The sequence below is a fragment of the Arachis ipaensis genome, chromosome B01 (genome assembly GCF_000816755.2).
Source record: "Arachis ipaensis cultivar K30076 chromosome B01, Araip1.1, whole genome shotgun sequence".
NCBI lineage: Eukaryota > Viridiplantae > Streptophyta > Magnoliopsida > Fabales > Fabaceae > Arachis > Arachis ipaensis.
Genome location: NC_029785.2, coordinates 20,241,957 through 20,269,704, shown reverse-complemented (window position 1 = coordinate 20,269,704; position 27,748 = coordinate 20,241,957). Strand labels below are relative to the sequence as shown.

Sequence of the window (27,748 nt, the reverse complement as noted above, 5' to 3'; positions counted from 1 at the left end):
AATTTTAGAGTTGGAGAGTGGAGAAATAATTGATAATAAATTAAAGCAATGAAAATTAACAAGAGGTTTATATATTTGAAATAAAAAGCCTTGAGTGAGAGAAGATTAATCGGAATTTCTGCTCTTGTTGACTTTTACCAAGTGTAATACTAAGAGGTTGTTATTTTTACTTAGTTAACATTTACCGAATAAAGGAAAGTCAAGTAATTGAGCTAACTCTAATTCACAAGTCCTAATCCTCTCCTATGGAAGGATTAACGTCAGTGACTAGAGATTTAGCCAACAACTTCCAATTAAAATTAACACTTGAGTATTCCAACTCAAGGGTCTCCTATTAATCAACTCCCAAGTCAAGTTAGGAGTCTACTCCATTGACATGAATACCACTTTCACAGACATATAAAGGGAATAAAAAGAAGACATGATAAACTAAATAAAATAATAACTGAAAATTAATTAAAGGTAAAAATAGTTCTTTGCATTAATAAATTCCAAAATCAAAGATATTCATATGTAACATCTGAACAGGGTTAATGGGTGATTAAAAGGATAAGGGAATAAGGAAACAAACTAGAATGATAGAAACTTCAACGGAGGTAGTAACTCTTCTCAATATCCAAATCAAAAGTATAAAACTCTAAAACTATAAATGTGAAAAACCCTAGAGGAAGTAGTATTTTTCTCTCCAAGATTCAAAACTAAAATTAAAAACTAAGTGAATGAGAATGTGTGTTGAGTCTCTGCTTGTCCCCTAGCTCTAGTCTATGTTTCTGGGCCGAAAACTGGGTCCAAACTCAGCCCAAAATCGCCCCCAGTGTCTTCTACGATTTTTGCACGTGGCGCATGTCACGCGTACGCGTCAGTCACGCATACGCGTCGATGGTCTTCTTCGCGTGTCACGCGTACGCGTCAGGTACGCGCACGCATCTCCATGCAATTTCGCTTTTCGCGCGTACGCGTCAAGTACGCGTACGCGTTGCTGTTGAGAGCTCCAAGTCACGTGCACGCGTGAGCCATGCGTGCGCGTCGATCCTCGTTGGTCATCTCCTTTGTTTCTTATGTTCCTTCTATTTTTGCAAGCTTCCTCTCCATCCTCTAAGCCATTCCTTCCCTATAAAGCCTGAAAATACTTAACACACAAATCACGGCATCGAATGGAATATAGAGGGATTAAAAATACACAATTTAAAGGCTTAGGAAGCAAGTTTTCAATCATAGAACAAAATTAGGAAGGATTTGTAAAATCATGCAGATTGTATGAATAAGTGTGCAACGACTTGATAAAAACCACTCAAATTAGCACAAGATAAACCATAAAATAGTGGTTTATCAGTATACAAAATAAAACACATTAAAAATAGCACTATAGAAGGGAAAGATTCTTAATCTGTACGTTGACCATTCAATTGGATATACTCTACTTCCTCTCCCAATCCATCCTCCATTAAGTATTCCGCCCCAGCGTACACCCTCATATGGGAAATTATTAAACCCTGAAAGAGACAAAAAAAAGTAAATAAAGAGAACCAACAACAATGAACCGAACTCCTCTCATGTACAGAAAAATTTGAATAATTTACAAGAAAATAACTTACAACAAATTTGTTCAGTTTTTTCCTCGAATCAGGTATATGTTCTGGCAGCTTATTGATAGGGTCAAGGACATAGAATTTCTTTTTGTTAACATCAGAAATCCATAACCACCATGCTGTCCATTGCAAATTAGGACAAATAGCTGAAGTTTTGGAAAATTATAGAATATTTTAGTCGAAACAATAGCAAACAAGAGAATTATCAAAGAATTTTGAGAAACTACAACTTACAAATGGATGCGATGCAAGTTTCCTTTTGTCAAGAAATTGGCGGTGTTGGACATACTGCTGGTGCACGAAATTGTGATCATTAACAATGGCGCCAAAGACTTGGAGCTCTCAAACATGAATCACACTTTGTCACAATTTCGCACAACTAACAAGCAAGTGCACTGGGTCGTCCAAGTAATACCTTACGTGAGTAAGGGTCGATCCCACGGAAATTGCCGGCTTGAAGTAAGCTATGATCATCTTGTAAATCTCAGTCAGGCAGATTCAAATGGTTATGGAGAATTGATAATTAAAAGATGAATAAAACATAAAATAGGATAGAGATACTTATGTAATTCATTGGTAGGAATTTCAGTTAAGCGTATGAAGATGCTTTGTTCCTCTTGAACCTCTACTTTCCTATTGCCTTCATCCAATCATTCATACTCCCTTCCATGGCAAGCTTTATGTTGGGCATCACCGTTGTCAATGGCTACTTCCTGTCCTCTCAGTGAAAATGTTCCAAATGCGCTGTCACCGCACGGCTAATCATCTGTCGGTTCTCGATCATGTTGGAATAGGATCCATTGATCCTTTTGCGTCTGTCACACGCCCAACAATCGCGAGTTTGAAGCTCGTCACAGTCATCCCTTCCCATATCCTACTCAGAATACCACAGATAAGGTTTAGACTTTCCGGATCTCAAGAATGACCGCCAATAATTCTAGCCTATACCACGAAGGTTCCAATCTTAGATTAGAAACCCAAGAGATATGCATTCAAGCCATTGCTAGTAGAACAGAGGTGGTTGTCAGGCACATATTCATAGGTGAGAATGATGATGAGTGTCACGGATCATCACATTCATCAAGTTGAAGAACGAATCAATATCTTAGAGAAGAAGTAAGCGTGAATTGAATAGAAAAACAGTAATACTTTGCATTAATTCATGAAGAACAGTAGAGCTCCACACCTTAATCTATGGTGTGTAGAAACTCCACCGTTGAAAATACATAAGAACAAGAAGTCTAGGCATGTCCATGAGGCCAGCCTCAAACGTGAACAGGTCTATGAAAGTATGATCAAGTGTGTAAAAAGTATGTAAATACAATAGCAAAAGGTCCTATTTATAGCAAACTAGTAGCCTAGGGTTACAAAAATAGGTAATTAATGCAGAAATCTTCTTCCGGGCCCACTTGGTGTGTGCTTGGGCTGAGTATTGAAGCTTCCATGTGTAGAGACTTTTCTTAGAGTTAAATGCGAGCTTTTGTGCCAGTTTGGGCGTTTAACTCCAGCTTTTATGTCAGTTCTAGCGTTTTGACGCCAGAATTTTTGTGCTGACTTGGAATGCCAGTTTGGGTCATCAAATCTCGGGTAAAGTATGGACTATTATATATTTCTAGAAAGCCCAGGATGTCTACTTTCCAACGCAATTGAGAGCGCGCCAATTGGGCTTTTGTAGCTCCAGAAAATCCACTTTGAGTGCAGGGAGGTCAGAATCCAACAGCATCTGCAGTCCTTTTTCAGCCTCTGAATCAGATTTTTGCTCAGGTCCCTCAATTTCAGCCAGAAAATACCTGAAATCACAGAAAAACACACAAACTTGTAGTAAAGTCTAGAAATGTGATTTTTAAATAAAAACTAATAAAAATATAATAAAAACTAACTAAAATATACTAAGAACATACTAAAAACAATGCCAAAAAGCGTATAAATTATCCGCTCATCACAACACCAAACTTAAATTGTTGCTTGTCCCCAAGCAACTAAAAATCAAATAGGATAAAAAGAAGAGAATATACAATGAATTCCAAAAATATCTATGAAGATCAGTCTTTAATTAGATGAGCGGGGCTTATTAGCTTTTTGCTTCTAAACAGTTTTGGCATCTCACTTTATCCTTTGAATTTCAGAATGATTGGCATCTATAGGAACTCAGAATACAGATAGTGTTATTGATTCTCCTAGTTAAGTATGTTGATTCTTGAACACAGCTACTTTATGAGTCTTGGCCGTAACCCAAAGCATTTTGTTTTCCAGTATTACCACCGGATACATAAATGCCACAGACACATAACTGGGTGAACCTTTTCAGATTGTGACTCAGCTTTGCTAGAGTCTCCAATTAGAAGTGTCCAGAGCTCTTAAGCACACTCTTTTTTTGCTTTGGACCACGACTTTAACCGCTTAGTCTCAAGTTTTCACTTGACACCTTCACGCCACAAGCACATGGTTAGGGACAGCTTGGTTTAGCCGCTTACGCCAGGATTTTATTCCTGTGGGCCCTCCTATCCACTGATATTCAAAGCCTTGGATCCTTTTTATTTTACCCTTGCCTTTTGGTTTTAAGGGCTATTGGCTTTTTCTGCTTGCTTTTTCTTTCTTCTTCTTCTTTTTTTTTTTTTGCATATATATTTTTTTTGCAAGCTTTTCACTGCTTTTTCTTGCTTCAAGAATCAATTTTATAATTTTTTAGATTATTAAATAACATTTCTCCTTTCCCATCATTCTTTCAAGAGCCAACAATTTTAACATTCATGAACAATAAATTCAAAAAATATGCACTGTCCAAGCATTCATTCAGAAAGACAAAAGTATTGCCACCACATCAAAATAACTAAACTGTTTTAAAATTCGAAACTCATGTACTTCTTTTTCTTTTTCAATTAGGAGCATTTTTCATTTAAGAAAGGTGATGGATTCATAACTTTAAGGCATAGACACTAAAACACTAATGATCATGTAATAAAGACACAAATATAAATAAACATAAAGCATAATTTTCGAAAAACAGAAAATAAAGAACAAAGAAATTAAAGAACGGGTCCACCTTAGTGATGGCGGCTTGTTCTTCCTCTTGAAGATCTTATGGAGTGCTTGAACTCCTCAATGTGTCTTCCTTGCCTTTGTTGCTCCTCTCTCATGGTTCTTTGGTCTTCTCTAATTTCATGGAGGAGGATGGAATGCTCTTGGTGCTCCTCCCTTAGTTGTCCCATATTGGAACTTAATTCTCCTAGGGAGGTGGTGATTTGCTCCCAATAGTTTTGTGGAGAAAAATGCATCCCTTGAGGCATCTCAGGGATTTCATGATGAGGAATTTTCTCATGCTCTTGCCCATGAGTTGGATCTCTTGTTTGCTCCATCCTTTTCTTAGTGATGGGCTTGTCCTCATCAATGAGGATGTCTTCCTCTATGTCAATTCCAGCCAAATTGCAAAGGTGACAAATGAGATGAGGGAAGGCTAACCTTGCCAAAGTAGAGGACTTGTCCGCCACCTTGTAGAGTTCTTAGGATATAACCTCATGAACTTCTACTTCCTCTCTAATCATGATGCTATGAATCATGATAGCCCGGTCTATAGTAACTTCAGACCAGTTGTTAGTGGGAATGATTGAGCGTTGGATGAACTCCAACCATCCCCTAGCCACAGGCTTGAGGTCATGCCTTCTTAGTTGAACCGACTTCCCTTTTGAATCTCTCTTCCATTGAGCTCCCTCTTCACAAATGTCTATGAGGACTTGGTCTAACCTTTGATCAAAGTTGACCCTTCTAGTGTAGGGGTGTACATCTCCTTACATCATGGGCAAGTTGAATGCCAACCTTACATTTTTCGAACTGAAATCTAAGTATTTCCCTCAGACCATTGTAAGCCAATTCTTAGGGTCCGGGTTCACACTTTGATCATGGTTCTTGGTGATCCATGCATTGGCATAGAACTCTTGAACCATTAAGATCCCGACTTGTTGAATGGGGTTGGTGAGAATTTCCCAACCTCTTCTTCGAATCTCATGTCTGATCTCCGGATATTCACCCTTTTTGAGTTTGAAAGGGACCTCGGGGATCACCTTCTTCTTGGCCACAACTTCATAGAAGTGGTCTTGATGCACCTTTGAGATGAATCTCTCCATCTCCCATGACTCGGAGGTGGAAGCTTTTGCCTTCCCTTTCCTCTTTCTAGAGGTTTCTCCGGCCTTTGGTGCCATAAATGGTTATGGAAAAACAAAAAGCAATGCTTTTACCACACCAAACTTAAAATATTTGCTCGTCCTCGAGCAAAAGAAGAAAGAAGAGAGTAGAAGAAGAAGAAATGGAGGAGATGGAGGGGGGTTGGTGTTTCGGCCAAGGGGGAGAAGTAGTGTTTATGTTGTGTGAAAATGAAGGAGTGAAGATGGGTTTATATAGGGGTAGAGAGAGGGTTGGGGTTCGGCCATATAGGGTGGGTTTGGGAGGGAAAGTGGTTTGAATTTGAATGGTGAGGTAGGTGGGGTTTTATGATGAATGGATGTGGATTGGTGAAGGGTTTATGGAGAAGAGGGTAGGATTTGATAGGTGAAGGGTTTTTGGGAAAGAAGTATTGAGGTGATTGGTGAATGGTTAAAGAAGAGAGAGAGAGGTGGGGTAGGTGGGGATCCTGTGGGGTCCACAGATCCTGAGGTGTCAAGGATTTTTCATCCCTGCACCAAGTGGCGTATAAAACGCCCTTCTCTGCCAATCCTGGCGTTTAACGCCAGCTTCTTGCCCTTTTCTGGCGTTAAACGCCAGCTCTGTGCCCCTTTCTGGCGTTAAACGCCCAAAATGGTGCCAGACTGGGCGTTTAACGCCCATTCTGCTACCCTTACTGGCGTTTAAACGCCAGTAAGTTTCTCCTCCAAGGTGTTCTGTTTTTAATACTGTTTTTCATTCTGTTTTTGCTTTTTCAGTTGTTTTTGTGACTTCACATGATCATCAACCTATAGAAAACATAAAATAACAATAGAAAATAGAAATTTAACATAGATAAGTAAAAATTGGGTTGCCTCCCAACAAACGCTTCTTTAATATCAATAGCTTGGCAGTGGGCTCTTATGGAGCCTCACAGATACTCAGAGCATGGCCTCCCAACAACAAACTTAGAGTTTGAATGTGGGGGCTCTATTTGACTCTGCATTGAGAGAAGCTTTTCATGCTTCTTCTCCATGATTACAGAGGGAGATCCTTGAGCTTTAAACACAAGGGAGTCCTTATTCACTTGAAGGACCAATTCTCCTCTGTTAACATCAATCACAGCTTTTGCTGTGGCTAGGAAGGGTCTGCCAAGGATGATGGATTCATCCATACACTTCTCAGTCTCTAGAATTATGAAATCAGCAGGGATGTAATGGTCTTCAACCTTTACCAAGACATCCTCTACAAGTCCATAAGCTTGTTTCCTTGAATTGTCTGCCATCTCTAATGAGATTCTTGCAGCTTGAACCTCAAAAATTCCTAGTTTCTCCATTACAGAGAGAGGCATGAGGTTTATGCTTGACCCTAGGTCACACAGAGCCTTTTCAAAGGTCATGATGCCTATGGTACAAGGTATTGAGAACTTTCCAGGATCTTGTCTCTTCAGAGGTAATCTCTACCTAGTCAAGTCATCCAGTTCTTTGATGAGTAATGGGGTTCATCCTCCCAAGTCTCATTACCAAATAACTTGGCATTTAGCTTCATGATTGCTCGAAGGTACTTAGCAACTTGTTCTTCAATAACATCTTCATCCTCTTCAGAGGAAGAATACTCATCAGAGCTCATGAATGGTAGAAGTAGATTCAATGAAATCTCCATGGTCTCAATGTGATCCTCAGATTCCCATGGTTTTTCATTGAGGTCTTCCTCAGTGAAGATCACTGCCTCTTCCTTCTCTCCAGGTTTGGCCGTGTGGGTTATGGTGATGGCCTTGCACTCTCCTTTTGGATTCTCTTCTGTATTGCTTGGGAGAGTACTAGGAGGGAGTTCAGTAACTTTCTTACTCAGGTGACCCACTTGTGCCTCCAAATTTCTAATGGAGGACCTTCTTTCAGTCATAAAACTTTGAGTGGTTTTGATTAGATCAGAGACTATGGTTGCTAAGTCAGAGTGGCTTTGCTTAGAATTCTCTGTCTGTTGCTGAGAAGATGATGGAAAAGGTTTGCCATTGTTAAACCTATTTCTTCCACCATTATTGATGTTGAAGCCTTGTTGAGGCCTCTGTTGATCCTTCCATGAAAGGTTTGGATGATTTCTCCATGAAGGATTATAGGTGTTTCCATAGGATTCTCCCATGTAATTCACCTCTTCCATTGCTGGGTTCTCAGGATCATAAGCTTCTTCTTCAGATGAAGCCTCTTTGGTACTGACTATTGCTGCTTGCATTCCAGACAGACTCTGAGAAATCATATTGACTTGTTGAGTCAATATTTTGTTCTGAGCCAATATGGCATTCAGAGTATCAATCTTAAGAACTCCTTTCTTCTAACTTGTCCCATTATTCACAGGATTCCTTTCAGAGGTGTACATGAATTGGTTATTTGCAACCATTTCAATAAGTTCCTGAGCTTCTGCAGGCGTCTTCTTCAGATGAAGAGGTCCTCCAGCAGAGTTGTCCAATGACATCTTGGACAGTTCAGACAGACCATCATAGAAGATACTTATGATGCTCCATTCTGAAAGCATGTCAGAAGGACACCTTCTGATCAATTGCTTGTATCTTTCCCAAGCTTCATAGAGGGATTCGCCTTCCTTCTATCTGAAGGTTTGGACTTCCACTCTAAGCTTGCTCAATTTTTGAGGTGGAAGAATTTTGCCAAGAAGGCATTGACTAGCTTTTCCCAAGAGTTCAGGCTTTCTTTAGGTTGTGAATCCAACCATGTTCTAGCTCTGTCTCTTACAGCAAAGGGAAAAAGCATAAGCTTGTAGACCTCGGGATCAACCCCATTGGTCTTGACAGTGTCACAGATTTGAAGGAATTTAGCTAAGAACTGATGAGGATCTTCCAATGGAAGTCCATGAAACTTGCAATTCTGTTGCATCAGAGAGACTAATTGAGGCTTAAGCTCAAAGTTGTTTGCTCCAATGGCAGGGATTGAGATGCTTCTCCCATAGAAGTCAGGAGTAGGTGCAGTAAAGTCACCAAGCACCTTCCTTGCATTTGTTGGAATTGTTGTTGTTTTCGGCTGCCATGGCTTCTTCTTGTTTGAAAGGTTCCGTTAGGTCCTCTATAGAGAGTTGTACTTTAGCTTCTCTTAGCTTTCTCTTCAAGGTCCTTTCAGGTTCAGGATCAGCTTCAACAAGAATGCCTTTGTCCTTGCTCCTGCTCATATGAAAAGAGAGAAGAAGAAAATACAGAATCCTCTATGTCACAGTATAGAGATTCCTTGAGGTGTCAGAGGAAAAGAAGAATAGAAGGAGGAGGTAGAGAAGAGAGAATTCGGACTTATCAAGGGAGATAGAGTTCGAATTGCATATTGAGGAGGAGTGTTAGTCCTTAAATAAAAGGGTGTGAGAAAAGGGGAAGAATTTTCGAAAATAAATTAAAAAGATTTTTAAAAAAAAATTAAAAGAAATTTGAAATTTGATTGATGATTTTCGAAAACTAAGATTAGGAAAGAAATTAAGTGAATTTTGAAAAAGATTTTGAAATTAGAAATAAAAAAGATATGATTGAGACTTAATTTTGAAAAAGATGTGATTGAAAAGATATGATTGAAAAGATATGATTGAGAAGATATGATTGAAAATCAAATAAAAAAGGAAAGTTTTAAAATTAAAGTTGATTACTTGACTAACAAGAAATTAGAAGATATGATTCTAGAATTAAAACTTTTGCTCCTTTCTTAATAGGCAAGTAATAACTTGAAAATCACTAATTGTAGCAAGGACTTTCGAAATAGTAATAAATAAAAAAAATTGAAAAGAAATTGATTTTGAAAAGATATGATTGAAAAGATATGATTTGAAAAAAATTGATTTTGAAAAATTATGAAAACTTGAAAAAGATTTGAATTAAAAACAAAATCTTCCCTCTAGTGTCATCCTGGCGTTAAACGCCCAGAATGGCATCCATTCTGGCGTTTAACGCCCAAAATCCTACCTTTTTGGGCGTTTAACGCCCAGCCAGGTACCCTGGCTGGCGTTTAAACGCCAGTTTTCCTTCTTCACTAGGCGTTTTGAACGCCCAGCTTCTGTGTAATTCCTCTGCTGAATGTTCTGAATCTTCAATTCTCTGTGTTATTGACTTGAAAAGACACAATTTTGAAAATTTTTTGAATTTTTAATGATGAGAAACAATAAAAATGCAACTAAGATCAAATAAACAATGCATGCAAAACACCAAACTTAGAAGTTTGTATACTAAGGACTATAACAATTTGAAAATGCATGTAAGAAACAACAAAAGACACAAAACAAGAGAATTCAAAGATCAGAGCAAGGAAATCATCAAGAATAACTTGAAGATCAATGAAGAACATAATGCATGTATTCGAAAAATGCAAGAAGAATAAAGACATGCAATTGACACCAAACTTAAAAATTGATACTAGACTCAAACAAGAAACATAAAATATTTTTTATTTTTATGGTTTTATAAATTTTTTTTTTATTTTTCGAAAATTGAGTGGAAAGGAAAATAAAGGGATTCAAAATTTTTAAGGTTTAATTACTATGTTGGTCCCTATAGTTTAGCAAATTTTTCAATTAGGTCCCTACACTTTTTTTCCTTTCAATTGGGTCCCTGCCCCCAATTTTTTTTTTTCAATTAGGTCCCTATTGACGGTAAATGTTACAAAAAAATGTTAAGATTGAGTGATTTGACCATTATAACCCTCACTTATCCCTTACAAATGAAGGAGACTAAGTAGGGATCTGAGGATCTGAGTTCTAACTCTCTTCTTCTCGCATCTTCCTCAAACTTCTGCTCCTCTCTTTGCAACCCTTATCCTTACTATGTCAATACTCATAGATCAGAGTCAGTTATCTTCAGGAGTCTGTAGTTCCAAAACCCTCATCAAGAAGAGACATCTTTGTTTTTGTGGTGAGGCAGTTGCTGTGATGTCTTCATCTGCAGTAGCAAGCCATGGAAGAAAGTATGCTGGTTGTGGGAGAATGCCAAAATGCAAGTTCTTCGAGTGAATTGATGATGAAGGAGATGAGAAGAGCGGATGGTTGAAGCAAAAGGAAAGGAGGGTCTGGTGCTTTTGTGGAGACACTCTGATTCTTCGTAGTTCAAGTACATCAAAAAATCCAAACAGAAGATTCATTTCTTGCCCTAATAGGAGATGCAAGTTTTTTGAGTGGGTTGATGGGAAAGAAAAAAAGATATCTGGAGAAGATGCAGTGAACAGTTCACAGCAAGTACTTGGAAGGGTTAGAGAATTTGAGGCACAAGAAAGGAAGATGGACAGATTAAGTGTGGATCTAGAGAGATTAATTGCAGAGGTTGGAGAAATAGATGCCTGGGTAGGAAGGTTATGTGCTGAGCTGAGTTCAGTGGAGAACCAATTTGCTAAGATGGAAGATAGTATGAAAAAGCAATACAAGATGCTAGTTATGCTGGGCTTGATATTAGGTGTTTTGATTGTTGCAGTGTTATATGTAAAGATGTAGAAAGCATGGTTGTTATGATAATGTAATAGTCTATATAAGACAATAGTATACTGTTTAGCATGGGTGCAATGAAGTTATATGAAATGTTTAATTTTTGTAAATGAAAGGTGTTCCTTTTCTATTTAATATGCATACAAGTATGATACTAAGAAAAAAGTAGGTAAAACAAAAGATGCATTGAATTATAATTGATAGTTAGATACCATTGTTTTTTACATTATATAATGTAGGACACCTAGATAGCAACAAAATAAATGTGACACCCACTCAAAACAGTTTTCTACCAACATAACAAAAGTGGTCCACAACACATAACAACAGTGGTCCAAACAATAAAGAAACCAGAGTCACAGGTGAACACAAATCCTACATAACACAAGAGATATCAAAAAGAAACCCTAAACTCTATTCAACCTCAATCAAGTGTAAGGTCAACATGTTCAGGCGGCTGATTTGTTGGCTTCCTAACTCCAATCTTCAGTCTTCCACTTCTTCTGACACCAAAGATTTTAGTCTTGGGCAAAGGTTGAGATGCTGGTGCAGTGGGCAGTGATGCATGTGTAGGCAAAGTGGTGGGCAGTGATGCGGGTGTGGGTAAGGTGGTAGGCTGTGATGGTGGTGCAGGCTGTGATGGTGGTGCATGGGTGTTTGTAGGTTGTGAGGGTGGGACAGGGGTGTGTGGTGGCTGGGATGTGGGTGCAGGGGTGTGTGGTGGCTGGGATGTGGGTGCAAGGGTGTTTGAAGGCCTTGATGCTGTTGCAGTCATGGGTGCAGCCCTCCCTCTACCCCTTCCTCTGGCCATCCCTCCTGCTGATCTTCCTCTGCCTTTAACCATACCTGCTGCTGCTCTTCCTCTGCCTCTCCCTTTAACCATCCTGGATCTATCAGTTGCAGCAGCTGCAGATCCATTTGTTTCATCAGCAGCAGCAGGTTCATTAGCAGCAGAGTCAACTTCTCCAGTTCCAGTTGCAGCATCAGATCCTTGTGTGACTTCAGGAGCTACAAGATGAAATAGCAGTTAATAATAGTTCATCAACAATTGAACAAAATAAGTTGGCAAACAATACCTGTCACTATAGGGTTTGGACAGAGTCTCCTATTGTGTCCGTATTGGCCACAATTACTGCAGGTAACAGAAGTTCCAGATCTTCTATACTTTGTCTGTGATCTGTTTTCATCGGGTTCCCTTATCCTAACCATCCTTGGCCTTCCTGGTTTAACTCTGAAAATTGGAGGGATGATGGTATCGCATTGTATCTTTGGCCACATATTTTCTCCATTGATTGGTGATATTGACTGCCCATATGTAGCAAGGTATGCTGCCTTGCTGTAATAGTTACTACAATAATCTTCCGGGTTGTCACCCTTCTCAAAGATAGCACAGCAAGCATGGGGACACGGCATACCACACAAACCCCAGAACCTACAACTACACCTTCCAGCCATCAAATCAACCACAAACCTTTCCATGATCATCCTGTTCTTATGGTGGACTTCATACTTCAGGTCTCCTGCCCATTTAGCTTGCCACTCCATAGCTCTAACTGCGATGATATCTAGCCGTTTCTTGGGTTTTGGCAAAAGTGTACCCTCATACCTCTCTGCCTTCTTTTTCTCTGCAAACCTTGTCATCAAATAGCACCTAATCCATTCAAACATTGTCAGAATTGGCTTGTCTCTTGCCTCTAGGATTCTTCCATTGAATGCCTCGGAGATGTTGTTCATCAGCATGTCACTCTTGGCCAGAAATGTAAAGTGACTCTTTGTCCACAATTTTGGATCCAGTGCCAACAACTTCTCATAACAGTCTCTGTTGAGCTCCTTTAGTTGATTCATCCTTCTTTCCCATTCTTCCACATAGGTAGCTTTGGCAATAGACAGAATTAGGTCCCTTAGTACAGTACCACCCCCATATGCTTTCTTACAGTTGGCATATAAATGCCTCAGACAAAGCCTATGCTCCAGTGTTGGCAATGCCTCTTGAAAGATTTGCATCAGCCCCTGTTTTATTGATTCAGTCCAGAACACAATATACGCAACATACTCAGGTAAATGTTCACTAACATATCAAATATTCAACATTAATGTTCAAAAGCTTAGCCATTGCATCTAAACATAGCATCACTAACATGTCAAGCTTATGTTCACAATCTTAGGCATTGCATATATGATCATATAAATTTCAGATTTATATCTACAAACTCAAATCAGTTGCATATATCATCATAAACATGGCGGACTTATATTCACAAACTTATATTCACAAACTCATATTAGTTGCATATATCATCACAAACATGGCAGACTTATATTCACAAACTTATATTCACAAACTCATATCAGTTGCATATATCATCATAGACATGGCAGATTTATATTTAGATAAAATTACTTGCAAAAAATTAAAGTGATACCTTTTGTTGGTCACTCATAAAAACCCATTTTCTTGATTCTCCAATGTCATTTAACAGCATCTCCAAGAACCACCCCCAGCTGTCCTTAGTCTCTGCCTCTACTGCAGCTACGGCTATGGGAAAGTAATTATCATTTGGATCTCTGCCAACAGCAACTAGCAGCTGCTGTCCATGGTCGCCCTTCAAGTGACATCCATCCATGCCAATAATAGGTCTACACCCCGCCAAGAAGCCTTTTTTGACTGCATCAAGGCACATGTACATTCTCATAAATCGGGACTGGTGCGTAAGAGAAAGCCTATCAACCAATATGGTCAGACTAGATCCTGGATTTGTCCTAAGTATCTCTGCACAGTAATCCCTTAGTTTAGCATACTGTTGAATTGCCCGCCCATGTACCTCCTCTCTTGCCTTCCTCCTTGCCCAGTAAGCCTTACCAACACTGATATTGGCCATGTATTTGTCTTGTATAGTCTGAATAACTGTCGCAAGCTTCATCTCTTCCCCTCTACTGATGTTATTGGCAATCTTCTTTGAGATCTAACTACTTGATGCAAGTCTTCCGCTATAGTTCCTTCCACATGTATGCTTTCCATTCAACGTCTTAATCCGGAAACAGTCAGAACCCCCCACCTTACTCGCAAAACAAACCCACTTGCACTTTCCCTTTCTTCCTTTGCAAACAACTCTACACCTCACCTTATCATTTTTTTGAAACCTAATGTCCCTACCATTCAATAAGGCATGCTCCTTAACAGCCTCTTTGAATTGACTAAGTGATTTAAATTCCAACCCCACCTGAAATTCATACTCTCTGTTTATCTCGGCCTCATTGTACTTAGGGAACCTCCTCTTTTTTATCATATCATCAGAGTCCCCCTCATAACTATCTATGTCATCAGTCTCATATCCATCAGATAAGCCCCCGAGTTGCTCATCACCCTCCCTTAAACCTTCATCACCTTCAGCTGTTCCAGCTGCTGCAGTTCTCTCATCATTTAGTGGGCCATTAAATCCCTCAAATGCATTTGATGGTGGATCATTATCCTCCACCTCAAACCCAAACTGATCATCATGGTCACCATCATCAGCACTATCATCAAATACCTCTTCTTCAGTAGAAGGCTCTGACTCAGCATCCACTTCAACCTCTAGCAACCCATCATCATCAGCACTGTCCTCACCTTCCTCTGGTACATAATCAGCATCAGTTGAAGTGATCTCAATCCCCTTACTTTCTCTGGCTCCATCGACAACATATACCTCGCAATGTTTGCAGGAATTTGACACCAGTGACCTAGCCATTCTCATCGCATCTCCATCGGACTTCAACTCTCTAAAACCTGACTTCAAATCCATCCCAGGTTCCTTGTACCAGACCCTAGCGAAACCCTTATACCCTAGTTGCTTTAGCTGACTGACAATCTCTTGCAATGACCATTCGTCAACCTCAAAATGTAAATCCTCCACAACCATTCCTCCTAAATACTCTAATCGTTGTCCACTGTCAACAAATTTGCCACCATGGTGCATTTTGATACTGAAATCCAAATCACCCATAACTGCATACAAAAAAAATAATGCCATAAATTCCTCTTCAAACACTTTCAGAAACACAAGGAAGCTCTAATAAACAGAATGACAAACTTTCCCAGGAGAAAAGAACAAAAACCCTTCAATGAGTGAAACATTGAGCGTTGTCTTACCTAGAGGAAGAAGCAACACCTACGACGACGGCAGTGATATCGGAGACACCAAACCCTCCCGCAATATTCTGGTGGGGTTAATCTCTGCAGCTGAGCGAGTTGGGAAGCAAGGCATGCAAACAAGTTTCTTCTCTAAGTTTGGGAGAAGAGACCGAACAGTTTCCAAGAGGGTAAAATGGTATTTCAGAAAAATATGAGTGAAAGAGCATTAGGGATTTCACATAAAGTTAGGGAATCTTTAACTTAGGAACGGAATATTCCGTTAAATCTAACTATTTGGTCACAGTAGGGACCTAATTGAAAAAAAAATTGGGGGCAGGGACCCAATTGAAAGGAAAAAAAAGTGTAGGGACCTAATTGAAAAATTTGCTAAACTATAGGGACCAACAGAGTAATTAAACCAATTTTTAATAAGAATTCCAGGAATCATTGCAATGTTAGTCTAAAACTCCGGTCCAGGAATTAGACATGGCTCACTAGCCAGCCAAGCTTTCAGTGAAAGCTTCGGTCCAAAATACTAGACATGGCCAATGGCCAGCCAAGCTTTAGCAGATCATTACTCTCAACAGCAAAATTGTTAGAAATCAACAAGCTCTTGTGATGATAAGTTGAAACCTCGGTCCAAAAGTTTAGACATGGTTTCACAACCAGCCAGACTTCAACAAATCATCATGAAACTCTAGAATTCATTCTTAAAAACTCTTAAGAACAGAATAGAAAATTTTTTTGTACTTTTGAAAAAAATTTTCGAAAAAATAAAAAGTAAAAAGCATAATCATAAAATAAAATTACCTAATCTAAGCAACAAGATGAACCGTCAGTTGTCCAAACTCGAACAATCCCCGGCAACGGCGCCAAAAACTTGGTGTACGAAATTGTGATCATCAATAATGGTGCCAAAGACTTGGAGCTCTCAAACGTGAATCACACTTTGTCACAAGTCCGCACAACTAACCAGCAAGTGCACTGGGTCGTCCAAGTAATACCTTATGTGAGTAAGGGTCGTCCCACGGAGATTATCGGCTTGAAGCAAGCTATGGTCATCTTGTAAATCTCAGTCAGGAAGATTCAAATGGTTATGGAGAATTGATAATTAAAAGATGAATAAAACATAAAATAGGATAGAGATACTTATGTAATTCATTGGTAGAAATTTCAGTAGCGTATGAAGATGCTTTGTTCCTCTCCTATTGCCTTCATCCAATCATTCATACTCCCTTCCATGGCAAGCTTTATGTTGGGCATCACCGTTGTCAATGGCTACTTCCCATCCTCTCAGTGAAAATGTTCCAAATGCGCTGTCACCACACGGCTAATCATCTGTCGGTTCTTGATCATGTTAGAATAGGATCCATTGATCCTTTTGCGTCTGTCACACGCCCAACAATCGCGAGTTTGAAGCTCGTCACAGTCATCCCTTCCTATATCCTACTCGAAATACCACAGACAAGGTTTAGACTTTCCGGATCTCAAGAATGACCGCCAATAATTCTAGCCTATACCACGAAGGTTCCAATCTTATATTAGAAATCCAAGAGATATGCATTCAAGCCATTGCTAGTAGAACAGAGGTGGTGGTCAGGCACATGTTCATAGGTGAAAATGATGATGAGTGTCACGGATCATCACATTCATCAAGTTGAAGAACAAATGAATATCTTAGAGAAGAAGTATGCATGAATTGAATAGAAAAACAATAGTACTTTGCATTAATTCATGAAGAACAGCAGAGCTCCACACCTTAATCTAGGGTGTGTAGAAACTCCACCGTTGAAAATACATAAGAAAAAGAAGTCTAGGCATGGCCGTGAGGCCAGCCTCAAACATGAACAGGTCTATGAAAGTATGATCAAGTGTGTAAAAAGTATGTAAATACAATAGCAAAAGGTCCTATTTATAGCAAACTAGTAGCCTAGGGTTACAGAAATAGGTAATTAATGCAGAAATCTTCTTCCGGGTCCACTTGGTGTGTGCTTGGGCTCAGTATTGAAGCTTCCATATGTAGAGACTTTTCTTGGAGTTAAACGCCAGCTTTTGTGCCAGTTTGGGCGTTTAACTCCAGTTTTTATGCCAGTTCTGGCGTTTTGACGCCAGAATTTTTGTGCTGACTTGGAACGCCATTTTGGGTCATCAAATCGCGGGCAAAGTATAGACTATTATATATTGCTGGAAAGCCCAGGATGTCTACTTTCCAACGCAATTGAGAGCGCGCTAATTGGGTTTCTGTAGCTCCAGAAAATCCACTTCGAGTGCAGGGAGGTCAGAATCCAACAGCATCTGCAGTCCTTTTTCAGCCTCTAAATCAGATTTTTACTCAGGTCCCTCAATTTCAGCTTGAAAATACCTGAAATCACAGAAAAACACACAAACTCATAGTAAAGTCTAGAAATGTGATTTTTAAATAAAAACTAATAAAAATCATAAAAACTAACTAAAATATACTAAGAACATACTAAAAATAATGCCAAAAAGCGTATAAATTATCCGCTCATCAACCGCTCAATATCAAACCTGTAGGCCTTGTTTGTCCTCCTATCAGTGTACTCCACACCATGTGTTCCCAACATAAAATTTTGCAAAATGAATATCAGTTAAATCACATTTCCACCGAACCCAACACAATTCATATGCTGAATAAAACGTGAAAAACATTCAATCATCAAGAAAAAAGTTTTCTTCATGCAAAAGCACTCAACAGAACACGTAAGAATCAGTTGAACCAATATTAACATTCTGACCGAACCGAAAAAGAATCAGCAGCAAATAAGAAATTTAGCTTACCACAATATCCAGCGGCACAATGTATATTTGTTCCTGATACCGCCGAACTTTGATTTGGTTGAGAATCATGCTATGTATACTGACAACCAACAGGAAGAAAAGTTATGAGATATACTGTATAAGAGTGTTTAGAAAAATTATTATTGTTAACGCAATTGGGAAAGAATTTACCGAGGCATGCACTTGTTCTTTGGGCATTAGAGACATGAAATATTCTCTTAACCCCTCATAAAGCGCCTCATGTTTAGAGACAAATATTGCTTCATATTCGTTGCTACTGTTCTTTTTCACATGTGTCATCCAATGATAACACTTTTGATCAACTCCTTCGAGATTTTTATCTTTTTTCCCGGAGTTTTGAAAACTTCAGCAGCTGGTAAAGTTGGCTCGGAAGATGTTGCTTCAGCAAATTTTAATGCTACTATCACTCCAGCATCTACCACCGCCTCTGCCAGTATTTCAAGCTCTGAAACACTCTCTTGAGAGGGCTGAGTTGGTTGAGATACTGGTGGACTTATCCCAAGGCTAAAGGAAGGCCTTTCATTTTCCCTTTGCCTAGGTTGAGCAGCATTGCAAGATGATAGATATTTAACAATAATATTAAACAAAAATGATATTAATCATTATAGTGAACCGAAATCCAAACAAATAGTGAACCTAAATCCAAACTTACAGTGAACCTAAATGATATTAAACAAAAATGATATTAAAGAAAAGCAAGTAACATACCTATCAAATGATGACAAAATTAGAGTTTCTTATTCTGATTGCCTTGCCACTGGAGGTTCTTGGGATTGTTTTTCATCAAAAACTTCATAGACATTGTCATCTTTAAAAAACTCTTCAATAACAGAACTTGTAGTTGTAAGAGATCCCGTAACACCCTGCTTTTTTGGTTCTTGAGGGCAGCTATAAGAAATAGAAGAGAGTCCAAAGACAACAAAACATTTAATTTATTTCTGGTTTCAATTGAACCATAATTAAACCATGTATAAGTAGTAAACATTATCGGTATTTATATAAGCAGTAAAACTTACACATCAACAGGTGCTTCTTGTTCGGATTGCAGTACCACCAGAGTTTCTTTGGATTGTTGCTCTTGTTCTTTGGCAGGGCTATTGCATTAAATAGAAAATAGTTCAATAACAACCCAAAATTATTATCATATACCATTAAAATTAATAAAAAGAATTTTTGTGTGAAACTTACTCTTCATCAGAAACTTGATAGACATAGTCATCTTTCATTAAGTCTTCAATTACAGAACTCGTAAGAGACACTGTAACACCCTGCTGTTTGGGTTCTGGAGGGCAGCTGTAATAAACAGAAGAGAGTCCAAAGAGAAGAACACATTGAATTATTTTCTGGTTTCAACTGAACTATAATTAAACCATGTATAAGCAGTAAACATTGAATAAGATTCATGTGGTGAATAAATATTTATTAACTTACTCATTATTAAAATTTTGTTGTGTTTCATTTTGTGGAGGAACATAAATGAAGTCATCTCTGATCAACTCTTCCTAAACCAAACTTGGAAGAGACAATGCAAGAGGAGGTCTAAGGAATGTAAACAAGGATAAAGTTAATGTTAAATAATTAGAATTTGTTTTGAAAAATAGGAATTTGTACATTGAAAAACTTACACTTCCAAAGGTTGAGAATGAGTTTCTTGTCGAAACTCAATGATTTGTAGCTCAGAATCAGGTGTAGCTCTAGTGACATTTAAACACATTTTCCTTGTGATTAATTAAACAAGAATTATAACATAAATTTAAAAGAATAACATAAATATTTTTAACTTACACTGGTGGAGTTTTAGAAGTCTTTTTTGGGAAGATTTTCTTTTTTCTAAAATATATTATTGGGCTTTTTGGCATATTTTTCCTAAAAAAAGATAATAAATTAAAATTAGAAACCAAGAGTCAAAGCAGAGGTCTAGAAACACAATAAATTCATTTATGGGCAACCACTGAACTTAAAGTACAATATGCAGTGAACCAATTTACCTTGTATTGCTCGCAGCATTTACAGAAGATGTAGAGCTTCCTTGAGTCTGTGACAGTTGCTCGCTATGCAGATTTACAGGCAGCACTCTAAGCAAGATAAATAAATATTAGTAATTTAATCTAGAAGAATTAGAAAAGGTTGTAGCAAAAGTAAGCAAAGAAAGAAAAAGAACTCGAGAATAATAAACTGAATCTTACGTCTGAGATAATTCATTTTGTGCCTCTGCTGAGTCAAAGTGATCCGGAGCAATGTTTGTTGACTGAACTCCATCATATCTTTTCTTTGATCTTTTTTCCCTTATTATTTCCAATGCTCGTTTTCTTCTTTCGGCAGCATTGTCTTTTGCTTGTTCAGTTCTGTAAGTTCATAAAATAAGTATCAAGTAATCTAAAATGTAAGTATCAATAAAAGAAAATATGATTTGAGAAACTTACTCCTTGTCAGATTGGGCTTGTGTTTTTAATACCCTTTGCGGTTGTTTTCTTTTTATTACGGGTGTTTTTTTCGATTTTATTTTCTCTGGAATACAAACAAACACATCGAATTTATACCAGAGACAAGACACTAACAATGAAGTCAACCAAACTAATAGACACCACCGAACCGAACTAAATTAAAGTGCTAAAACAAAAATTAGAAGCTCACCGAACCGAAATTAATTCATTTGCTAAAAAAAATTGATACATATGCAATCAACAAAACGTCTCACAGAAATTACGCAATACTTACTAGCTTTCAGATTCACTTGTGCTCTCTGAATCTATCGGCACATGCTTTGTTTTTTTGGTTTGTTTTTTAACCACCTTTGGTGGTTGTTTTCTTTTCTTTGTTTCGGTTTTTTTTATTTCTTCTTCTTTGCAATACATATGAACAAGAACATAAGAACAAATTTAAGCAAATACAAGTTAAATGAAATCAATATCAAAATTAAATTTACTGGCTTTCGGATTCAGATTCGGAGAATCTTTCCTCTTCCGAAAAAGAATCCATCTCGACCATTTTCTTTTTTATTTTCTTTTCTTTTTCTTTCTTGTCCAAGTTTTTTGTTTTTGTTTTTTCTTTCTTTTTTTTCTTTCTGTATAGAAGTCCCTACAACAGAAACAAGGACTCAATTATTTAATCATCAAGAAAATACATTAACAATCCGGTGAACCAAATGAAGCAATCCCACCGAACCGAAAAATATTCATATGGTGAATAGTACATGACAACTATTTAATCATCAAGAAAAATGTTTCTTAATGCAGAAACATTCAAATCAACAAACTAAGAATTACAAGAAGGACAAATAAATTAATTATAACCTAAAACAGAAGTTTATTTAGTTAGTAGAGTATTTTAAAAGCATTTGAAAGCAAATTTTTCGGAAAATTTTAGTAGAGTATTTACCAATGGTTCTGTTGTTTCAGATGAAATCTGTTCAATCATCATTTCCCTTGTTCAATGGGCCACCCATGGTACAGGGGAAGCATCAGGTGCAAACGGGCGGGGGAACTTGGTTTCGTGGAAGTATATCAACATTAATATAAAAACACAGCCATCAATAGACTGTTTCTTCCCCCCTTCTCTTGTTTTCAACTCCTTTCATAAAGAAGTTGAGCACATGCTTTGCCCAATCCCATTTCCAAATGTTGTCCACATGAAAGATTGGTGGCTTATGGATTGGGGAGGCCATACTTACTGTTGTGGAGAGCAAGAAGCACTTTTGTATGAAGACAACAAAAGTCCTCTTAAATTTTTTTCTGGTTCTCCTCCCCTTCTACACTCATGTTTAGCATATTCCTTGTCTGCTGGATTCAGGTTGTTGTAATCAACCTTTTCAGGAAAACGATTCCGTATAATATTTTAACAGCAAAAATCAGTCAAAAATGGTCAGTTTAATTTTATGGACACCAATGAACTGAAAATAAGCAGTAAGTGGAAAATGTATTACCTCCATTGGTTATGTCGAGGGCAACTGCTACTTTCCGAGGAGTTATGTATATTTTTCCCTGGAGAGTTTTCAGGCATCCTTTCTCTTCATCAAACCAATCAAGCAATTCTTTCAACAGTGTATTAGAGACATTCATTTTTGGGACATTTGCCAGGGCACCAAATTCCATTTCTTCTACAATATCTTTCTTTTCTTGACTCATTTCCTTGTACACTGTTGCTATTGCCTTTGTTTAGCATCTGTAATAGTGAGTTTTCTGCAAGTTTTAAAATAGAATGTGAGGATATATTTATAATACAAAATAGATATTATTTGAATGAAAATGGATAAATATATTTAATCTACTTACGTTATAATGTGCCTTCTCCTTCATTATTGCCATTTTCTTGTTGTGTTTTGCTGTAATAAAAAATTTTAGTCAATACTTCATTGAATACATCAACAAGCACAAGCATGTATATGTTAATCAAGTCAATTAAAATGCAACAACCCATCGAACCGAAAATCATTCATGCACAGAACCAAAATCACAAAGGGTACTGAACCGAAATATATTCATGTGCTTAATAAATGATTATCAACTTTCAATCAACAAGAATACTATTCCTCCATGCAAAAGAAGATAGTAACAATCATTTTCAAAGATCTAATTAAACTATCCACACAAATAAGAACAAGAACGTATATTTTAATCAAATCAACATCTTCCAAAAGAAAAGTTGTTCAAATTTCATGAATTAGGTGTTCCTTCAAAATAACATTTGCAAATTGGCTTCTTTAAAAACTCTTACTGAAACTTGATATCTTTCTTTAAGTATCAAGGTCAACTACCATTCGTGTTGAAGTCTATCCAATATAATGAGACAATTTTACAATAGTATGGCTTATCAAAGTGAAAGAGTTGTCTCTAATGTCAATTGTCATAAACAAAACTCATTCAATACATCAACAAGCACAAGCATGTATATCTTAATCAAGTTAATTAAAATGCCACAACCCACCGAACTAAAAATCGTTCATGCACATAACCAAAATCACAAAGGCCACCAAACCGAAAAACGTTCATGCACAGAACCAAAATCACAAAGGCCACCGAACCGAAAAACATTCATGTGGTTAATAAATGATGATCAACTTTCAATCAACAAGAATAGTATTCTTCCATGCAAAAGAAGTACTGAAGATAGTAACAAAGTTCTAGTTAAACTATCCACACCAATAAGAACAAGCATGTATATCTTAAAGCCCTAGTTACACTATCCACTGAATTGAACAAAAATAATAACAAATTTCATTCCAAGCCCTAGTTATACTGTAAAAATTATTCACAATAGTTCAATCTACTAAACGAAGTAAATCAGAACAGTAAAACTAAAATGCAAGTACGTGAAACGTGACATTGCAAGATTTTAAATGAACAGTAGTTTTCTCATACCTTTGGTAGTCTTTGTTGCTGTTTTCGTTTGTTTCTGGTTGTTGCTTGCGAAATCTTCTTCCGATTCCTTTGCAGTAGTGGTTTCCACAGAGAATGTGATTGAAGTTTGAGTGATGTTCAGAGAGATTCGAAGTGAATGAGTATTTTGGTGTATGGTTTCGTGTTGAAGATGTAATATTTTTTCATAATGAAGCGCGAATGAAAAATGAGGGGTTTCTTTCATGTCTGGCGCGTGTTTTTCACTCTCCATTTAATGCCTCTGATTCTATTTGGGTTTGGGTCAGCTTGGTTATATGGTTATATGGATGTGTAACAGCCCTGTTATGTTTTACATTTTTACGAATAAGATAATATATGTCAGTATATGACATTTTATGGACTCAAAGAGAAGAAATTGATATATTTTCTATTAGTGAATATATTTAGAATTTACAATATGATATTTTATTATTTTAATATATTATTTAAATTTTAATTCACAATATATCCTAAATGTGTTATATCCAAATTCAAAAAAAAAGTGTCAGCATATGTAGTACCATTGTTTAGGGCAAAATGTATATATAAACCAATTGAAGACCAATATTACACATATCTACCAAAACAAAAAATATTACAAAGATCTATCAAGTGTTTTTATGTAATTCGAATGAGACCCATTCGAATTATAAAATCTAATACTAATTCGAAGCAGTGTAATTCGAATTATGCATGGACGAAATGTTTTAGTAATTTGAATGAGGGTGAAACGTGTAACACCCTAATTAGCCTAAGCCTTACCTCGCATCGTAAAGCAAAGGTTAATCAAAGGTTACGACAGTTCTAAGCTTTTACATATATTAAATAGAAGGAATTTAGTAATATCTAGAAGCCTGATGAAGAATGTAGCTCAAAATATGAATTTCAAGAGCGCAAACGTACTAACGAAGCTACTGACTTAAAGCATAAGGAAACAAGTGTTGAATAACGAAACATCATAGTATAATAGTATAATATCATAAGATGCTAGCCACGACTCGCGGAGTTTAAGCTGGCTAGCCATATACAGACCATGTTTGAAACCAGACAGTAAAAACAGCTTATACCACAATCTAAAAAGGTTCACCCAATTATGTGTCTGTGGCATTTATGTATCCAGTGGTAATACTGGAAAACAAAGTGCTTAGGACCACGGCCAAGACTCATAAAGTAGCTGTGTTCAAGAATCAACATACTGAACAACCTTTAATCCATGCTCTATTGTTTATTTGCAATTCAACTGATAAACACAATTGACTTCCTGACTAAGATTTACAAGGTAACCATAGATTGCTTCAAACCAACAATCTCCGTGGGATTCGACCCTTACTCACGTGACGTATTACTTGGACGACCCAATGCACTTGCTGGTCAGTGGTACGAGTTGTGAAAATTGTGATTCACAATTTGTGCACCAGGCATATACATCAATTAATACAAGTAACAATTAGACATGTTTAACAGATAGGAAAAACAAGATCAAGTCGGCAAAGGATACAAGCAGGTAGAAAATGCATATGATGAATGCCTGCCCTACTGGCTGTGATATCACATTGTCGGTTCAACTACCAACCCGATACATCTCCATGGAGATGTTGCCCTTCGGACTCATGGTGTGGGAATCCCCGAGATATAGTGCTCAGATCACTGTCCAGGATTTTGCGCCGCACGCTCTGATGATCCGAAGGGATGCAAGCGGGATCTATTGCCTCCGACCTCACATCTAAGCGCAAGCGGGACGAACCACCACCCTTACGCCATCGCCACTACCTCGACAGGCGGGATCCAACCTCGGCCCCTGCCGGACGCATAGCGTCTCATAATCTCAATGAAAAAGTGGTGCAGTGGTTTTCAAAACATTTTTAGCACAAGATGGATCCATTACTTCATTCAGAGTCCTCGACTCCTTTCAACCACTGTTCATGCACATTTCAGTCCCTTGATTTCGCATCTCATCCATCAACCATTCATCACACATCATCAAACCTTCCCCAGTACAACAGAAACCTAGTTCTCTGTTTGCTAACTTTTTCCCAAATAATAGTGTCTAAAACTCTTAAACCATTTCCCATATTTGAACACCCAAAAATATACCCAAGAGTCTTAAAAAGGTGTTATAGAAGCTTATAACTTTGTCGGGAAGGTAAATTAGTTGAAAACAAAGCAAAATTTGAGAAACAGGGCATGTGCGTCCGTACAGGGGTGTGCGTGCGCACGCCCAGGAAATTTTCAAAAGTGTGCGTACGCACAGGGGTATGCGTACGCACAGGTATCAAAACATAAAAAGATCTGTTCACTCGCACAACCTGTGCCAGCGCCCCCAACAGACGGGCCTCCCCAACGTGTGCGTGCGTACAGGTCTGTGCGTACGCACAGGTTGCAATTTTCCTATTAGTGTGCGCGCGCACAAGCTGTGCCAGCACTGCAAGCAGAGCGCCTGCCTCTGCGTGTGCGGATGTACAGGTCACAATTTTTGCAGAGTGTACGTGCGCACATACCAGAAAACTCATAATTCTGTAACTTTGCAGAATTTCCAGTTTTCAACACCAATTTTTGAATGATCATAACTTCCTCTACAAAATTCCAAATTTCACAAACTTTATACCGATTTAAAGGATTTTCAAAGATCTTTAATTCTGAACAAATCTCAACAAATTTTGAAAACCGAGGCAAGAGTTATGATCAAACAAAGTTCACCAAAATTCATCTTTTACTCAAAATCACCATTTTCACAATTGTGTTGCAAAGCACAACCAATACCAAACCAACCTATTCCCAAACTCTGCCTTTCATCAAAATCAACCCTCTATGTCATACCACACCAAAATTACCACATTTTTCTTCACTTTTCCTCATCCACAACATTCATATCAATATATCTCATAAATCAAGCTTCATTAACAAATTTCAACTTCATTATCAATCATCCAACTCCAAAATCATATTTATCAACATAATCCACTACTTAACCTCATAAAGCATTCATCCTCATCATGTTACTATCAATCATCATTATCAACTCAAAATTCTTCATTTCATCAAACATCATCATACAACAACATCCAGCAACTCATCAATCATTCAAATTCAATCCTATCTTATGGGTCACTAGCCTAAGTGTCCATGAATATTATATACTACATAGAGAAAACCGAAATCATACCTTGGTCGATTCCCAATATGAACCAAATGAGCTTTCGACCAAAATCCAACCACCAATATAGCTCCAACAAGCACCAACAAGCTCCAAACTCACAATAATCAAGCTATATACATATAAATCACCACAAAATCAACCTAGGGCTCAACATAAACCAAAATTTTACAAGAGTTCAAAGCCTCTTACCTCTCCCAACAGATTATATGACAAAACCCAAAAGCAAGCAAGGATTATAGTGAACCTAAACACCAAGAATCACAAAAACTCACTTCATCAAAAACCCTAGGTACCCGAAATTTTGGAGGGAAGAACTGGGGAGATTTCGAGTTTACCTCTAGAGTTTCTTGAATGAATTTTGTAGAGCTCTTCGCAAGGAACGCGTAGCCGCTGACGGCACGTAAATCGGAGCTCTAGAACTCAAGATATGAGCTTGAGAAGATTGAGGTGATTAGGGTTCCACCTCTTCTTCTCTCCCTCTTTCAAATTCTGAAGTGTGTGTGTGTGTTTATGAGGCTAGGGTTCATTAAATGAACCTTTATATATGTTGGACTTGAGTCCAACTTGGGCCCGGTTCAATCCGTTAGCGTTTTTAGCCCGTTTGACCCAACTTCGGGCCAGACCTTTAAAATTAACGCCCGATTTTTCATTTTTACTGTTTTTCTAAGGTTTATGACTGTTTCTACTTTTTCTCGCACAGCACTGGGCAAACTTGAACTGATTTAACCAGTTCAACTGCCGATTCACGATTTTTTTACGATTTTTCGCAAAAAACACATTTTCTAACTCAGAAAGACCCATGAGTCCTAAAATGATGTTTAAAACCTCAAATTCTCACTCTAACTTTTCGGAATCAAATTTGGGCAATATAACCACTTAATTAACCAGTTCGATTAATTGCGGTTCTTACAAAACGAACTACATGCACGTAAACATAGCTCTAATTCGAAGTGGACTAATTCGAATTACCACAAGTAGTAGGTAATTCGAATTGGTCTCATTCGAATTACCAATGAATGTCCCTATAAATATAGTTTGAGTTCAGCTTTTTTTTTTAATGCATAGAATATAAAATATATTTTTTAATTTTTAAATTCTTAATTTTTTCAAT

The 27,748-nt window shown here is 37.7% G+C and overlaps 2 protein-coding genes across 2 annotated transcripts; both read right to left on the bottom strand.

Moving 5' to 3' along the window:
* On the bottom strand, window positions 11,599-14,381 carry LOC107647912. The gene is made up of 3 exons (XM_016351966.2): window positions 13,598-14,381; window positions 12,251-13,184; window positions 11,599-12,182 (listed from the first exon to the last, which is right to left on the bottom strand). The coding sequence occupies exons 1-3, from the start codon at window positions 14,093-14,095 to the stop codon at window positions 11,599-11,601; spliced, it is 2,016 nt and encodes a 671-aa protein (XP_016207452.2). The 5' UTR covers window positions 14,096-14,381.
* Window positions 14,138-15,157, bottom strand: LOC107647893. Its single transcript, XM_016351945.1, has one exon. The coding sequence runs from the start codon at window positions 15,155-15,157 to the stop codon at window positions 14,138-14,140; it is 1,020 nt and encodes a 339-aa protein (XP_016207431.1).

What these genes read in the sequence shown, in the direction of transcription:
- LOC107647893 (XM_016351945.1), bottom strand. Translation starts at nt 15,157, where the DNA reads ATGGGTGATTTGGATTTCAGTATCAAAATGCACCATGGTGGCAAATTT.
- LOC107647912 (XM_016351966.2), bottom strand. Translation starts at nt 14,095, where the DNA reads ATGAAGCTTGCGACAGTTATTCAGACTATACAAGACAAATACATGGCC. An exon ending in TTATGAGTGACCAACAAAAG is followed by an intron (nt 13,185 to 13,597) that starts GTATCACTTTAA and finishes TCAATAAAACAG; the next exon opens with GGGCTGATGCAAATCTTTCA. An exon ending in TCCAAACCCTATAGTGACAG is followed by an intron (nt 12,183 to 12,250) that starts GTATTGTTTGCC and finishes TTCATCTTGTAG; the next exon opens with CTCCTGAAGTCACACAAGGA.